The sequence below is a fragment of the Hyperoodon ampullatus genome (genome assembly GCF_949752795.1).
Source record: "Hyperoodon ampullatus genome assembly, chromosome: 7".
NCBI lineage: Eukaryota > Metazoa > Chordata > Mammalia > Artiodactyla > Ziphiidae > Hyperoodon > Hyperoodon ampullatus.
In genome coordinates, this window is record NC_136920.1 from 35,742,995 (window position 1) to 35,759,897 (window position 16,903).

Genomic DNA, 16,903 nt, shown 5'->3' on the forward strand with positions numbered 1-16,903 from the left:
ACTATTTTTTTAAATTTATCCTTATAAAAATTAACACTTTTATAAGGTGGTGGCTCTTTGTTTTTGTAGTATATAACCAACATTAAAACTTCGATTTCTTAGCCACTTAAATTATAGTATCCTTAAAAAGCAAGTGTACTTTTGGAACACTAGAGATTCACTGTGCTTAAAAATCATTGTGGGCAGGGCTTCCATTGTTTAAATATTTATTATTCTCTGCATATATTGACAGGCATATACTTAAATGCCCCATACTTTGAGAATTTCCTTTCTCTAGAAGAATTCACAAGTAATTATTAACCACAACACAAGAGTTCAGAGTAAATAGCAAGACACTTCAAAAAAATAACAATTATGGGGCTTCCCTGGTGGCACAGTGGTTGAAGTCCACCTGCCGATGCAGGGGACACGGGTTCGTGCCCCAGTCCGCGGAGCGGCTGGGCCCATGAGCCATGGCCGCTGAGCCTGCGCGTCCAGAGCCTGTGCTCCACAACGGGAGAGGCCACAACAGTGAGAGGTCCGCGTAACGCAAAAAAAAAAAAAAAAAAAAAAAAACAATTATGCATGATTAGCACTGAGTGTAGAGCTAGAAACAAATACTAAAATGGGCTGTTATTGGAGCAAGTTATTATAGTACCGGGAAGCAAAGTGATTTTAAAACCATCTGCCGTTTGTGAACTCAAGTGACAAGCAATCCTTAAAAGAAAATAAAGAATACAGCTCATATTGCATTTTAGTCTGGGAAAGTCACCTGGGCTTTGTTTGCAAGCAAAGACTAAGTTCATCAACAAACAGTCCTCACACTAAAAGGGAAGTTTGGTTACAAGAGCCTGAAAGAGGGTGTGTCAGTTAGGAATGGAATCAAGAATTTTGCTGCCCTGACTTTTCATACATAATGAGTTTCCTTCATACTTCTCAATTTCAGAATTAGATATAATCCTATTTCCCCTCTTCATTTTCCAGCAGAAACATAATCAGATAATGTTTCCATTCACATAGATTTGAAAAGATCCTTATCCTGTGTGGGTCATTTTATTTTATAGTAGCCAAGGCAGAGAGGTTGCTGCCAGTATGATGTTCAGGCCATGCAGAATAAAGGCTCAGTCCTGGGCAATGAAACAGTCCACCTTTGTGCTGCTCTTGTGGAAGAAGAATGAAAACCCATCACCAGCTTTGGGACTTGATCAACAGTGGGGAATCACAAAACTCTTTTCAATCAACGCATTTTAAACCTCCACTAAAAATAGCTCTTCTGTGCTTGGGCTTAAAGTCCCATCTATGGCCAGGGATGGAATACAGTACTTAATTGTTTCTGACTACGGTCCTTGCATCAGCACTCTGAGAGTGTCTTCTAACTTTTAATCGTCTTGTGTGCTCTTTAATTAGACCTGTTCACAAGACAGCCAAAGGAAAATGCCTACCACTAAGCCTACTCAAGACATTAAAACAGTCTGATTCACAAGTCCAGGAACTTTTGTGCAAGGCTAACCATCTCCCAAGATTTGTCATTTTTCTCTGGTTCCCTGTGCCTTAAATCAGACACACTTGGGGGAGGAGGTAAGCGCTGTGGCTATTAAGACAGCTCCGTTGCATACAGAGACTGCCTGGTGACATTACTCTCCTTGTCTAATTTCCTTTCTTTATTTCGTTTCTTACCGCGTGTTATCTGTTTGCTACTACTAGCGCTGGAGGGAAACATGGCTTTGGAAGGAACACTTGGTCCCCTCACTGGGAGGAATACTAAGGATTTCTTTAAGGGCTAGGATAACTAGAAAAGGGCTCTACTCCCTCAGAAGGATTTCAGAGCCCGAATTATAGACAGACCCCCCTAACTTAGGCGGGAGATGCAAACAGCTGAAGTGTCTGTCCTTGGCCTCCACAGGTGACCTGCAGTTGGACCAACCTACAGGCAACTCCCCTCAGCTCAGGTCACTCACGCTCCTGGACTCACCTGGTGCTGAGGACCAGCGCCGGCAGGAGAGGCAGCAGGTAGTGCGCTGGGCTGAATTTCATGCTTGTCAGCTGCCCTGCCGGGATCCTCCTTTCCTCGCTGCCTGCGCTCTCCCTCCTCCTCCTGCGGGTCCTGTCGCTCCTCAGTGCCCGGCTCTGTCCCTGGCCAGCAATGAGCCCTCTCCAGCAGCGGATGGAAGGAAACCGACAAACGGACGGACGCCTCACGAAAGCAGGCGCTGAGAGTGGGGAGTATCTTCGGGAGTGATGTCACCGGCGAGGCGAGCCCTGCCCGGGATTGTTCGCCGCCGCAGCTCCCGAGACCCGAGGGCGCGTTGTCACTCGCGCTGGAGGCGGCGCGGGGAGAGGGAGGGGGTGCCCAGTGATGGACCCTTGCGCTCCGGTCAACGGGCTGCACTCACCCGGCTACACGCCCGCCTGGGGCTGATCTTTTTATTCCCGCTTCTCCATAGGATGGGGAAGGGCGAGGCGGGGGCCAGGAGAGAAATCTAATCTGCCAGTAACTGAACCGGCGTTCGCGGCAGGAGGTGAAACAGAATTCACTGGGAAAGACTATCGGAGGCTAGAGTCATGGGCAGGCGCCCCTCACTTGATTAAACAGTGTTTGTAAAAACGTTGCTCTGGAGAGAATGTTTAAAATATTATTCTAATTAAAAATGCATAATGACTCGTTTGATGCGAATGGAAGGACAGTAGGAGCGAGCAGTGTCCAGAAATGCACCCTGAGACCGTATTCCAATTGCAAGCTTCTAAGTCCGCAAGCGTGGACTCTAAAGAGGTTTCCGGACAGTTAAGACGTCTGCTGTTTCTGTGATTTGAAAATTTCTGACCTTCCTATAATTTCAATGTGACTCTGTACCACCAACTGGTAGTGGGGTTGGAGTTGGTGACCCAGGTTCACTCACATAAAGGGTGGCTTTTCTTCAGGTGAGGAAACATAACTGAGAAAATCATCAAAATGTTAGTAATTAACTCGGAGTGGTGGTATTGGAAGGCAGAAGGTTTTTATCTGTCATTCTTTTTCTGTAGTTTCCAAATTTTCTATAATGAACATCTGATATTTAGTAAGCTTTATTTTGAAAAATTAATTACAAAAATGAAGTAATAGAACTCTAATACAAAATAACATTTTGCAAAAGTAATCCTAGAAAATAGTGCCAACTTCATCTACTAAGACATTCAATTCTAGGATCTTTACAACAAGGGTATTCTGGCAGGATAACCTTGTTAAATAAATGTTTGTAAAGCACTACTTCATGCACTGTTTCATTTGATTGTTTCAAGAGCCAACCTAGAGAAATATAAATAGTCCCTATCATAGAGATGAGGAAAGATCTCATCGAGATCTGAGCTGTATTTTTTTTTTTTTTCAACAAAGAACTGTGTTCTTCTAAATCTTAAGCAAACCCTACTGTTGCCCGGAACATCATACTTAGCATAACAAACTCAGTGATTAACACAAAGTTGATGTTCAATAGAGGTTGACATGCACCAGAGACCCTAGAGGGCAAAGGTCAGATGTTCTCCAGGAATTCCTATCCAGATGGTTCAGCTCATATTACAGTTTTTTCAGGGGCTAGCCATTTACAGTAAAATTTAGATGAAACTTCCCCTTTAGTCTATTTTTTGAGACATTATCTGTAGGAAAAATACATTTGTTATAAAGCTTTATTTTAAAGAGGATACCGATTTAAAGAATCAACTGCCTAATTTACTGATCTGTTTTTGCTTTTGCTTTTTCTTCTAATGGGATTGGAGTTAAAACACTCATACAGAACAGATATTACTTTAAAAAGCCTAAGCCAACAAAATAGATGAGTAATAACTTTTGTAAACTGGATACCACCCTCTTGGGCCATAGTAAAATCCACAACAGATATAACTAGGAATACACAAATCAACTCACTTGTGAATTGCATGTCATTTACAAAGAAAAATTGCACTACACTTTCCTAAAACAGAATTCTGACTCTGAAGAAAAATATGTGTTTCAGTTTGCTTCTGCTAGAATTATCTAACAATAGATTCTCTGCTCAGTTTAGAAGGTGATCATTTGAGTTGTATACTCAACAAAGACATATGACTGCTTACTCTCTGGGGAATAACACTCATATTTGTACAACACATTTTTGTTTAGCTAACAACTTTGAATTTATTGTGTGCTAATCATAGGAATCAAGTGTGGTAGTCATTCCTATTATTCTCCTCTTTTGCGGTTGAGGTGACTGAGTGGTTATGTAATTTGCTCAAGGTCCCTCAGTAAATTCTACAGTGGACATGGCATTCAAATTCAGTCTGCATTACTTCAAAACATTTGTTTTCTTGAGAAAGGGTTTTTTATAATATGCTTACATAAGAAAAGCTTTTCCCCACCCTATATTGTATTACTTTAAATTAGATGTGCAACATGAACAACAGACTACTGTAGACTGTCAACCAAGAAAGGGAATCACCAAAATGAACTTTGTTTAGACGGTGTTTCACAGTGATGTTGTGCCACTGCACTGGATATCAATAACAAGCCACAAGGTTTGTTGACCTTTATGCATTTTCTGTAAGCAGAAAAAAAGATATCCAACTTAGGAGGGCACAGGAGCATCAGGCAAGCATATCTTGGACAGTGAAGCTAAGTGGGATTGTGGAAATTCCTGCAGATTTAGAGGACTGAAGTATTATATTATGAATTCCAGTATAGATCTGCGTCCCAGCAGAAGACATTTCTTCTTAGGGAACTACAAGAACATGTCTCCATCACCCATGACATTCTGTCCAGACTGTCACAGGAAAACTCAAATCCAGACTTGATTTTATGGCTTGAGAGAGTTGGTATGTGAATGTTATAAATGTAGCAGTGCAGACAGGAGACTCAGCTGAAACTACTTGTCCTATGCTGAGTTGCAACACTGAATTCAGCAAAAGTTTTTTGTAGTAACTATACCCAAGTCTGGATAAAGAACATGAAGAAAGCCCATGCAGTTTCACTGAGAGGGTAGTCTCCATAAAATGCTGGAAATGGGAGACACAGAGGTTATTTTTTTTAAACAGCTTTATTGTGTACCTTAATTCAGGTACCCAAAACACCATTTCAAAGTATATAATTGATTTTTAATATATTGCCAAGGTTTTGAAAGCATCACTATTATCTAATTCCAGAACATTTTCATCACCCCCAAAATAAACCCTATGCCCACTAGCAGTCACCCACCACTCCCTTTCTCTCTTCTCCCATCCTTGGCAACCACTAATCTAATTACTGTCGCTAATGGATGTGCCTAATTCTTGACATTTTATATAAATTGAATCATACTACATATGGCCTTGTGTAACTAATTTCCTTAGTATCGTTTCAAGGTTCATCTATGTTGTAGCATGTGTCAGTACGTCATTCTTTTTTATTGTGGAATAATGCTCCACTGAAGACATATACCACGTTGTATTTATCAATTCATCAATTGATAGACATTAGGGTCGTTTCCATGTTTTGCCTATATGCTATGAACATCCATATAAAGTTTCCTTTGTGAATATCTGTTTCCAATTCTCTTGGAATATAACTAGGAGAGGAATTCCTGAGTCATATAATCACACTATGTTTAATTTTTTGAGAAACTGCCAAACTGCTTTCCAAAATAACTGTATCATTGTACATTCCCACTATTAGTACAAGAAGATGTCAATTTCTCTACATCCTTGCCAACACTTGGTGTTTTTAATTATTATTATTATCATTATTATAGCCATTCTAGTGGGTATGAGTAGTATCTCATTGTGGTTTGGATTTGTGTTTACCTCATGGTTAATCTCACTGAACATCTTTTCACGTGCTTGTTGGCCATTCATATACAGTTTTTGGAGATATATTTCTTCAAATTCTTTGCCCATTTTGTCATTTATGATTTATTTCTGAATTATAAGAGTTCTTTATACATCCTGGATACAATTTATTTGCTAGATATACAACTTGAAAATATTTTCTCCCAATCCATGGGTTATCTTTTTATTTGCTTGATGGTGTCATTTTCAGCAAAAAAGTTTTTAATTTTCATGAAGTCCAATTAACATGTCTTTTTCTTTTGTTACTGTGCTCTTGGTATCTGAGAAGGTTTTGCTTCACCCAAGATCATGAAGATTTATGTCTATATTTTCTTCTAAGAGTTTATTGTTTTATCTTTGATCCATTTGGAGTTTGTTTTTGTGTATGGTAAGAGAGAGGGGTCAAACTTAATTCTTTGCATGTGGGTATCTAGTTGTCCTATCATCATTTGTTGAAAAGGTTATTATTTCCCCCATTTAATTGTTCTGCTATTTCTTCTCTCTCAGAGTAATATGTTTTCATCATTTCTGCATTTCCTTTTCTACTTTTATGTTCTAAACTCCAACATCTCCTAGAGTTTCATCCTTGATCCTCCTCTTTTAAAATTCTGTATTTTTCTTTCCATGGTGAACTTACAGTTTTGTGGGTTTTACTATCTATAATATGGTTAGTCTTCAGCCTAGATTTCTTCACTGAGCTCTTACATAGATTTCTCTTGGGAACCTCAAAGTCAAACTCAATCACAATGAAATTTTGTTCTTCTCACCATCTGATCATCTTTCTTTTTGTTCCTTTATATGTCCATCAAGTCAGTCACCCAAACCTGGGAATCATCATGACTTTTAGCTCTAACTTCTCCCACATTTGGTCAATCAACAAGTCCTGAGGATTTTACTAAGTATTGCTTTGTAATAATCACCTACCCGTATGTTAAACCTGTCACCAGGGCTTTATTTAGGGTCCACTATCTTTTGTTTCTGAAGTGTGTTCCTTACTCAGAGGTGTATTTTCCTCAAATCCATTCCCCCAGTATAATATACTTAAGCTGTAAATATTTTTATTGCCTTAAAGATCCTAGGGAATTACTCTTAATAATATTTTCAATACATGTCTCTTCTCTGTTCTTTCTTTAACTTCCATGTTCTACTCCTAAGAGAGCAACAGAAGTTTTCCTTGATGTGACTTTAAATTTTTCACATTATTCCTTCTTCCAGAAGTGTTCTATTACCCACCTTACCTGTATAGTCAGCCCTCCATATCTGTGAGCTCTGAATCTGCAGATTCAACCAACCGTGGATGGGAAATAATTGAAAAAGAAAATTCCAGAAAGTTCCAAAGCAAAACTTGAATTTTCTGTGCACTGGCAACTATTTACATAGCATTTATATTGTATTTACAACTATTTAGATACCATTTATACTGTATTAGGTATTTTAACTAATCTAGAGATGATGATTTAAAGTATACTGGGGAACTTGCATAGGTTATATGCAAATACTATGCTTTTTTATATAAGGGATTTGAGCATGCCAGAATTTTGGTATCCATGGGTGTCCGGGAACCAATTCCCCTCAGAGTTATGGAGGGATGACTATAACTTACTTTAATTATTTAAGCCTTACCAAGGCCATCACGTCTTTCTAGAATATTGTCCTTAACCCATCTGCCACCACAAACTTGGTAAGTCCTCCCTTTCAAATGTGTTATGGCATGTGACAGATTGCCTTGATATTGAATTTATAATATTACTTAGTAATAATATATTTCTGTTCCTTACTATGCTATAAATCTATTAAGAATAGGAGAGGGGCATTTCTCATTTTTCTCAGTGCTAAAGAAGGTGAGATGTTGTAAAATTTTATTTTAATTTATGTATTTTCTCAATCAATCACTAATTTTATTCAGATATTTGTCGACCCAGGGGTTAAAGGTCTAAAAAAAAGATGTTTTAAATGGTTCATTGGAAATACAATATGTTTACAGTTTTCATACTCATTGTTTTATTGTTGCTCATGAAAACTATCCAAAGGAAATTTACTTTACGAAGGCCAATTATACCTTTTTTTAACCAAATACATCATAAGAAACAAAAAAGAAATATAAGGCTAATCCAAGTGTTTGTATTCCATTCAAAAATAAAACAAAACGAAAACAACAAACAAAAGCAAAAGCAAAAAAGACCAAGCCCTATACCCTCTAGTTCTTTTGAGCCAGTCGTGTACATTGAATGGCCTTAACCCACTGAATTCCCCACCTTCTTGATAAATTATCCTGCCAGTTTTCACAAATGGTGAGAAGTTTATGCAAGAGCCCTGGAGTAGGACTTCACCAGGAAGGAAAAGGGACTCAGGGATCTTATCTGTCTTATTTGTTGCCCTGGAAACAATACTGTGTCCGCTTCTTTGCCAGTACACCATGTGTGCGAATTACTCTGAGACTAGATCTATTCACTTGGAGAAAGAGATAAACACAATAATAAAGACAACAGTTGCTCTTTTATCCAAATGCAGGAGATAAATTATCATTCTGCTTTTGGCAATTATATTGGGAATTCACCAGAGTACTGAAACCTCAATGAATCCTTCTGTAAACCAAGTATTTCATAATGAGCACAGCAATGCTTTAATGTATAAATTTAAGCTCTTTTTTGAAAAAAAGTATTTTCATATTTTGCAGTATATTTACAAAGGAATCTGGCCTGCTGAACTGATTCATTCACTGGATCAGTTAAATTCCACTTAACCTTTAACAATCAATGGCATCTCTTATTTCCTGGTTTCCTTTTGCTGCCCACATTTGGCTGTCTCAGTGAATTTCTCAACACAGATAAATTTAAGACCCAATTCAGTCCCTCTTCTATGACTATCTCTCATTATAGAACCACTGTTAAACCAAGATTTCTAAGGTATGGTTTTTCCATGCTCACTCTATGTAACTTTGGATATATGGTTTTCAAAGCATCCTCTCATCCAACATTATATTTAACTCAAAATATAATTAATGATGAGAATTCTGCTTCCAGGCATGAAGGAATAATTGGTATAAGACTTACCCTCCTACTATAAACAAATATAACATTTGAAGAAAATGAAATGACTATTTTAAGCATCGGGAAATAGGAAGAGCAGGATCATAGAAAGCAAGCCCATGCTCACACCAGCTTTCTCAAGATGAGAATTTTAACTACTATGCCATAGGAAGGTGAAGAACAAGGGAAACAATAGTCCTACTGAGCCTAGTAAGCATAGTAAGCAGAGTTTTGATCTGCTAAAGTGTTTAGGATTTGTGGGAAATCATACCCAGAGAAGAAGCAGCTTTGCAAAAACCTCCAACATACTGCATGGGGATTTACTATGGATCCTTGGCCAAGGACTGGGCTTCATGAATGCAGTCCAGACTCTGAAAGGTCAAGTTCTGCTATCCTGCATTTGCAGTGAGTCTGGAATAGAGATATCCAAGGTCTTGAACTACTGTGATATTAGAATTCTTATCCAGCCAGACTGGAAAGCCCTAACAGCACTTTACAAACACACCAAATGTTTAACTGAAATTCCAGAAAGTCCAGACTTTTGGAGTAAGAGCCATGCCTTGGTATAAAAGATGTATTTAGAACTAATGTCAAAACTGATAGAGATTCATTGTAAAAAGATTTTTAAAAACCTGACAGTAGTGTAAAGAGCCACCAGTAATTTAACTGTTTAGAGAGGAAAATTCAGCTTCCATTAAAGGAAGATGACACAATCTAGAATCTCTACAGTGTGTTCAGCACAATGCCAAGCGTAGGTCTGAATTACTGGATACATGAAGAAACATGAAAGGGTACTCATATTAAAATATTAAAAAATAACAGTAATTAGTGGAAACAGAACCCAAAGCAACACAGATTTTGAAATTAGTAGATAAGGACTATACAAATTTTAAGTATAAAAAAAAAACAACTGAAAATTCTAGAACTGAAAACATGATATATGATAGAAAAATGCACAGTTTGAATATTGAAAAATGAAAGGTTAGTAAACTTGAAGACACATAAATAGAAATAATACTATCTGAAGGAGATAGAAAATAGTTGAAGAAATGTATGAACACGGATTTAGGGAACTGGGATATCATATCAAGGTGTCTAATAAACATATGTTTGGAATTCTAGAGAGATAAGAGAAAAAGATTAGAGCACATAAATTATATTTTTTAAATGACCAAAATGCCAAGTATGTTTAAAAAACATACCTTTACATCTTCAAGAAGTTCCATCAAATTTAAGCAGGATAAATCCAAAGAGAACCACACTTAGATGTATCATACTCAAATTGCTGAAAAGAAAAGAAAAAGAGAAAATCTTAAAAAGGAGCATAATATACAAAGTAATCTCAATACTCATGAGAGACTCTCAACAGAAACAATAGGGTGGAGAAGACAGTGGAACAGTATCTATAAAATGCTGTAAAACTGTCAATCTACAATTTTATATTCAGCAAAAATATCCTTAAAAAATGGGGGCAAAATAAAGACATTTTCAACTAAATAAACCTTGAAGAATTCTTAAAAGAAAATCTGCTCTATCACAGATCACAAAAGACATTGTTCAGGCTGAAGAAAAATGATACAATATGAAAATGCAAATTTATAGAAAAGAATGAAGAGTTCCAAAATTAGTACATATTTAGATGAATACAAAAGGCTGTGGTTTCTCTTAATTTTTTAATGAAAAAATAAAAACCAGTAACATTACATTCTGTGCCTTGAATATATAAAATTAATATATGGTAAAAATAACATAAAGGATAGATACGGTAAAGGAATTATACTAATGGAAGGATCTTTGTCCTGTTATAGGAAGTTGTAAAACATTAACTTTAGATAGAATATGAAAAATATGAATGCATAATATTTACTAAAGTAACCACAAAACAAAGTGCAAATTCATACAGCAAATATTCCACAGTATAGAAAAAGAACAAATATAAAAAGAAAGATTAATACAAAAGGAGCAAGAAAGAAACAGAGGAACAATAGCTTAGATATGAGAAATAGAAAGCAAATAGTAAAATACGAGACATAAAAAACTGTATTAATAATTAATTTAATTTAATTAAATTAAAAATAAGAGATTGTTATATTGGATAAATATACAATTAAAGGTTATCTACAAAATTTTATTTTAAATATAAAGATAAAAAAATAAAAACTGTATAAGAAAGTATGAGTGGTTAATAATAGAAAAAAAATGTTTCATGACATAGAATTTTACTAGAGATAAAGAGGTATATTTCATGTTGATAAAAAAAGTTAAATCATCAGAAAGATATAATAATTTTAACTGTGTATGTATTTAAAAACAAATGTTTTAAATAAAATATAAGAAGAAAAGGGATTCAAGGGAGAAAAAAACAGCTTCAATTACAGATATTTCAAGAAACCATTCCAATAATCTATAAACTATACAAAATATCAGCTAGGATATACAATATTTGATAAATATTATTAACTAAACTTGCCTAGTTAACATTTATAGAATGTTTCACCCAAAAAGCTGAAAACACATTTTTCTAAGTGTACATGGCACATTAACCATGGCAGACAATATGTCAGGCTACAATTCTTTATGCATTTCAAAAAAATTGACACTTCCAGAACATATACTCAGATCAAACAGAATTAAATTAAAATTTTAATGTCAAAATTTCCAGATATTTTAGGTAACCAATGAATAAAAAAAGAAATAACAGAAAAACTGGAAAAGATTTTGATTCAGATGAAAATGAAAAATACAATCAACAGCTGTGTAAAACAATGAGAGAAATGTTTAAAAGATAAATGCTTGTATTAGAAAGATGAAATATTAAAAAAGAGTGATCCAGTTTTCACCATAAGAAGCTATAAAAAGAAGAGCAAATTAAACTCAAATAAATTGCATGGAAGGAAATAATAAAAATTAGAGCAGAAATTAATGATAGAGAAAATAGTTACAATGCATAGTACTAACATCATGAATAAAAGAGATAAGTATTACAGATATTACAGATATTAAATGAATGATAACAGTATATACTTCAGTATATTTCACAATTTAGATGAAATGAACAAATTTATGAAAAAACTTACAAAAATGACCCAAGAAGAACTAGAAAATGTAAATAGCCCTACTAAAGTAACTTAATTAATTTATTTAAAGCTTTCCCAAAAGGGATATTCCAGATGGTTTCACTGATTATTTCTATCAAATGTTGAAATGTGAAATAATACTAATCTTAAACAAATTATCTCAGAAGTTAGAGGAGGATAGGTCTGCTCTGCCTATACTCTATGATAATTTTATGATTATTATTTCTCTGGTAACAAAGCCAAAAAAACTTGTAAGATGTAAATAGAGTTATAGGCAATTTCTCTTATGAACATGTAATGCAAAATTTTGTAGAAAATATTATAAAACCTAATCCAGCAATATATAAAAAGGACAAAACATTATCAACAGGTGGAGGATTGTGTAGAAATTCAATGTTAGTTTTACATTCAAATTAAAATATTTTTATCACTTTAATGGAAGATAGGAGAAAAATTATATGATCATCTCAATCAATGTAGGAAAATTATTACAATTTAACACCCATTCATGAAAATAAAGTTCATCAAGCTGGAAATAGATGGGAAACCCTCAACATGATAAAGGATATTTGTAAAAGACTTTATTATATTCAGGGCTGGAAAGATTGAGTGCTTTCCTGTAAAAGTGAGAATTAAGTGAGGATATCCTTACACTACCTTAAAGGAGGAAAACATAACTGAATTATTTTATGACTTAGGTTAGTCAAATATTCCTTAGACAGGGTACAAAAGTGAAAACCAGAAGAGAAAATACATTGATAAATTCTACTTCAAAAAATGAAATACATTTGATCTTTAAAGAAACCATTAAGAAAATAAATAGGCAAGGCAGAGATTGGGAGAAGAAATGTGCAATATAGTTTTAACAAAGAAATTGTACAAAACTATGTAATGACACTTAAAATGAACAATCAAAAGGCAAACAACACAATAAAGAGCTTGGAAAAAAACCTGAACATGTACTTCACAAAAGAAGACATTAGGGTATCAAGGCCAAGCACACACACATCACAAAGTGTCCTCGACATCTTTACTCGTCAAAGGAACGAAAAATAAAACAACAGTGAGAAACCACCACTAGAAATGAGAAATTCACTGCTGGAATGTCTAAAGCAAAATCTAGTAAAATGAAATATTGGCAAGGATATGGCACAACTTGAACTCATATATTTAGACTATATAAAGTGACATAATCACTTCAGATTGGCCACTTCTTAAAACATATGCAGGTACTATGACCCAGCAATTTCAATCCTAGTCATTTATCCAATACATATGATAGCATGCATCTGCAAAATGACTTGTATAACATGTATAGCAGCTCTATTAATAACTAGACAACATTTGTAAACAATTTAAAAAATTATCAGTACAAGAATGGGTGCAAATTTGAGGTCTATTCATAGTTTTAAAAATAAATAAATCACTGTTATTACCAAAGAAGCCAAAATAAGTTCATAGTACTTTATTTCATATGAAGTTCAACAATAGGGAAAACTAATCTATGGTAATAAAAATCAGAACAGTGGTTGCCAATGAAGGATGTTTATTGAATGGAATTAAGTACAAGGACATTTTCTTGGTCAATCAAAATGTTTTATATCATGATTAGGGTGTTGGTTACAAAGGTGTTAAATTTTCCAAAGTTCATCAAATTTTTAAAATTTAACAGTTTTATCAGCTTTTTGTGGCGTAATCATAAAATTTAACACTTAATACCTATGTATTTCACTTTACCTAAAATTTACTTATAAAATAGGATTACTTATGACAGTCATTTTTACTTGTAATAAAACACTCGTGAAGACATCATCCACCCATCTATCCATCAATCCAGCCACCCATATATCCATCCATTCAACCAATATTTATTAAGAGCATCCTAGTCAATTACAGATGATATGAATATTTCAGTGGAGCTGCAATTAATGTAATTATGGTATTACTAAGCAATTGTGTACATTCTCTGAAAGAGCAAGCAAAATTTACTATTCAAGGGTTCTAATTCAGCTTTTGAAGTCAAGGAACCTTCTTAAAGAAGGTAATTAGTTCTCTCTCACATAATACTGGTGTAGATCTCAGGCCACTGAAACGTGGAATAGTAATGGTAAGTCATTTCTGTTTATCCTGTAGCTCCATTAACCCTTGAGATGATGCACCCTGGCCGAAAACTTGAATGCAAACTCATGAGAAACCATAAGCAGAATTTAGTGGAACCAGTCAGTTAAGCTGCTCTCAGATTCCTTACCAACAGAAACTGAGATTGTTTTATGGTGCTACACTTTATAGCAGTTTCTTATGATCCAAGAAATTATCCAATAGATAATATCAATCTGTGATATGACCAGAGGTGTGTTTAAAACTTTTATATTATAATTTATTTTGGGTACAGAATTTAACCTATTACTTGCTAGATTCTACTGAATTTTTAGCATTTTAGAACTGCAAAACACTTTGAAGATCTATTTGTTAATTTTTTTCAAGGATACAATATATGCTTTAACAGAAAGTGCAAACTTCCATGGCCTGTGTTAATATTTATGAAGTGCTTTTGAAGAATAGGAATTCATGTAATCCTCACTACAATTCTGTGGGGTAGAAATTCTTATCTCCAGTGTATAGACATAAAAGTTGAGCTCAGGAAGTTATACAGCTTGTCCACAATCATACAGTTAATAAGAATCAGCTCTTGGATCTGAATTCCATTTATCTATTTTAGAGATAGGAAAACTGTGAACTTGTAAATAGGCCAAAGTCACTGATGGCCATGGAGAATGTGAACTCAAGTTTTCTCATTTCCAATCTGGTTTTCTGTTTTTACTTAAAAATAACTTTTCTCTATATCACACTTCCTTCATAAGCAATTAGGTCTTTTGTTTTTTTGTTTTTTTAACCTCATCTGCACTATTGATTAAAAATATAGCATTGTGTAAACCAAGTATACATTTTGGGATCTACACTCATATTTTGATGCTTATTAATTACATTAATGCTATTCAAACACATTAAGTGCCAAATAATAGAGCTATAGTACCTGTTATAAATAACCAATATACAAGTTCTCTAACTTACTTAAGCTCTACCATATTTAAATTTTTGCAGTTAAAGATGTTCATACAGTATTCCCCCCACTCACTCTTTGGTAAAAACTGACTGTTTCTCAGTTTTATAAAAATGCACTATCTTGGTTTTATTTAAATGCAGCCTCTTTAGGGGAAAATATGATAATTAAAAATCTACAACATTAGAATAGTACTGAAGAAACTATCAATACATGTTACTTTATTTTCCCATTTCTAAAAAAGTTATACATTTGCCTTAGTCATTCCTGTTTCTTTTCTACTAAACCCCCAAATTAAACCATACACTTTGCTAGTGATTATAGCATTTATTCCAAAGAGGCACACCAAGAAATATAATCATTCTCAGTCATATTGGCAAAGTCTTGCATTTTACTAACTCAGATATCAAACATGTCTCTGTACACCTGCTGAAATCAAAGCTGAAAATTTCATGTTAAAACACAACCGGGGAGAGGGGGAAGATGGCGGAAGAGTAAGAAACGGAGATCACCTTCCTCCCCAAAGATACATAAGAAATACATCTACACGTGGAACAACTCCTACAGAACACCCATTGAACACAGGCAGAAGACCTCAGACCTCCCAAAAGGCAAGAAACTCCCCATGTACCTGGGTAGGGCAAAAGAAAAAAAGAAAAAACAGAGCCAAAAGAATAGGGACGTGACCTGCACCAGTGGGAGGGAGCTGTCAAGGAGGAAAGGTTTCCACACACTAGGAAGCCCCTTCACGGGTGGAGACCGCGGGTGGCGGAGGAGGGGAGCTTCAGGGCCACGGAGGAGAGCACAGCAACAGGGGTACGGAGGGCAAAGCGGAGAAATTCCCGCACAGAGGATCGGTGCCGACCAGCACTCACCAGCGCGAGAGGCTTGTCTGCTCGGCCGCCGGGGCGGGCGGGGCTGGGAGCTGAGGCTCAGGCTTCGGTCGGAGCACAGGGAGAGGACTGGGGTTGGCGGCGTGAACACAGCCAGAAGGGGTTAGTGCACCAAGGCTAGCCAGGAGGGAGTCTGGGAAAAAGTCTGGACCTGCCGAAGACGCAAGAGACTTTTTCTTCCCTCTTTGTTTCCTGGTGCGCGAGGAGAGGGGATTCAGAGCACTGCTTAAAGGAGCTCCAGAGACCGGCACGAGCCACGGCTATCAGCGTGGACCACCGAGACGGGCATGAGATGCTAAGGCTGCTGCTGTCGCCACCAAGAAGCCTGTGTGCAAGCACAGGTCACTATCCACACCTCCCCTCCAAGGAGCCTGTGCAGCCCGCCACAGCCAGGGTCCCGTGATCCAGGGACAACTTCCCCCGGAGAACGCACGGTGCGCCTCAGGCTGGTGCAACGTCCCGCTGGCCTCTGACGCTGCAGGCTCGCCCCGCACTCTGTGCCCCTCCCTCCCCCTGGCCTGAGTGAGCCAGAGCCCCCGAATCAGAGGCTCCTTTAACCCCGTCCTGTCGGAGCGAAGAACAGATGCCCTCTAGCGACCTACATGCAGAGGCGGGGCCAAATCCAAACCTGAACCCCAGAAGCAAAGAAGAGAAAGAGAAATTTCTCCCAGCAGCCTCAGGGGCAGCGGATTAAAGCTCCACAATCAACTTGATGTACCCTGCATCGGTGGAATACATGAATAGACAACGAATCAGCCCAAATTGAGGAGGTGGACTTTGAGAGCAAGATATATTATTTTTTCCCCTTTTCCTCTTTTTTTTTTTTTTTTTTCTTTTTTTCGGTATGCGGGCCTCTCACTGCTGTGGCCTCTCCCGTTGCGGAACACAGGCTCCGGATGCGCAGGCCCAGCGGCCACGGCTCACGGGCCCAGCCGCTCCGCGGCATGAGGAATCCTCCCAGACCGGAGCACGAACCCGCATCCCCTGCATCGGCAGGCGAACTCTCAACCACTGTGCCACCAGGGAAGCCCCCGCTTTTCCTCTTTTTGTAAGTATGTA

General features: G+C 36.7%; 1 protein-coding gene across 1 annotated transcript in view; it reads right to left on the reverse strand.

The window, feature by feature from the left end:
* The window catches only part of LUZP2 (leucine zipper protein 2), a gene marked incomplete at both ends in the record, with an annotated part of 459,701 nt that extends 457,688 nt beyond the window's left edge, over positions 1-2,013 (reverse strand). The window contains one exon of the mRNA XM_079707777.1: positions 1,952-2,013. Within this exon, the coding sequence (XP_079563903.1) occupies positions 1,952-2,013 (62 nt within the window). The remainder of the gene's footprint in view (positions 1-1,951) is intronic.
* Positions 2,014-16,903: the final 14,890 nt, after the last annotated feature.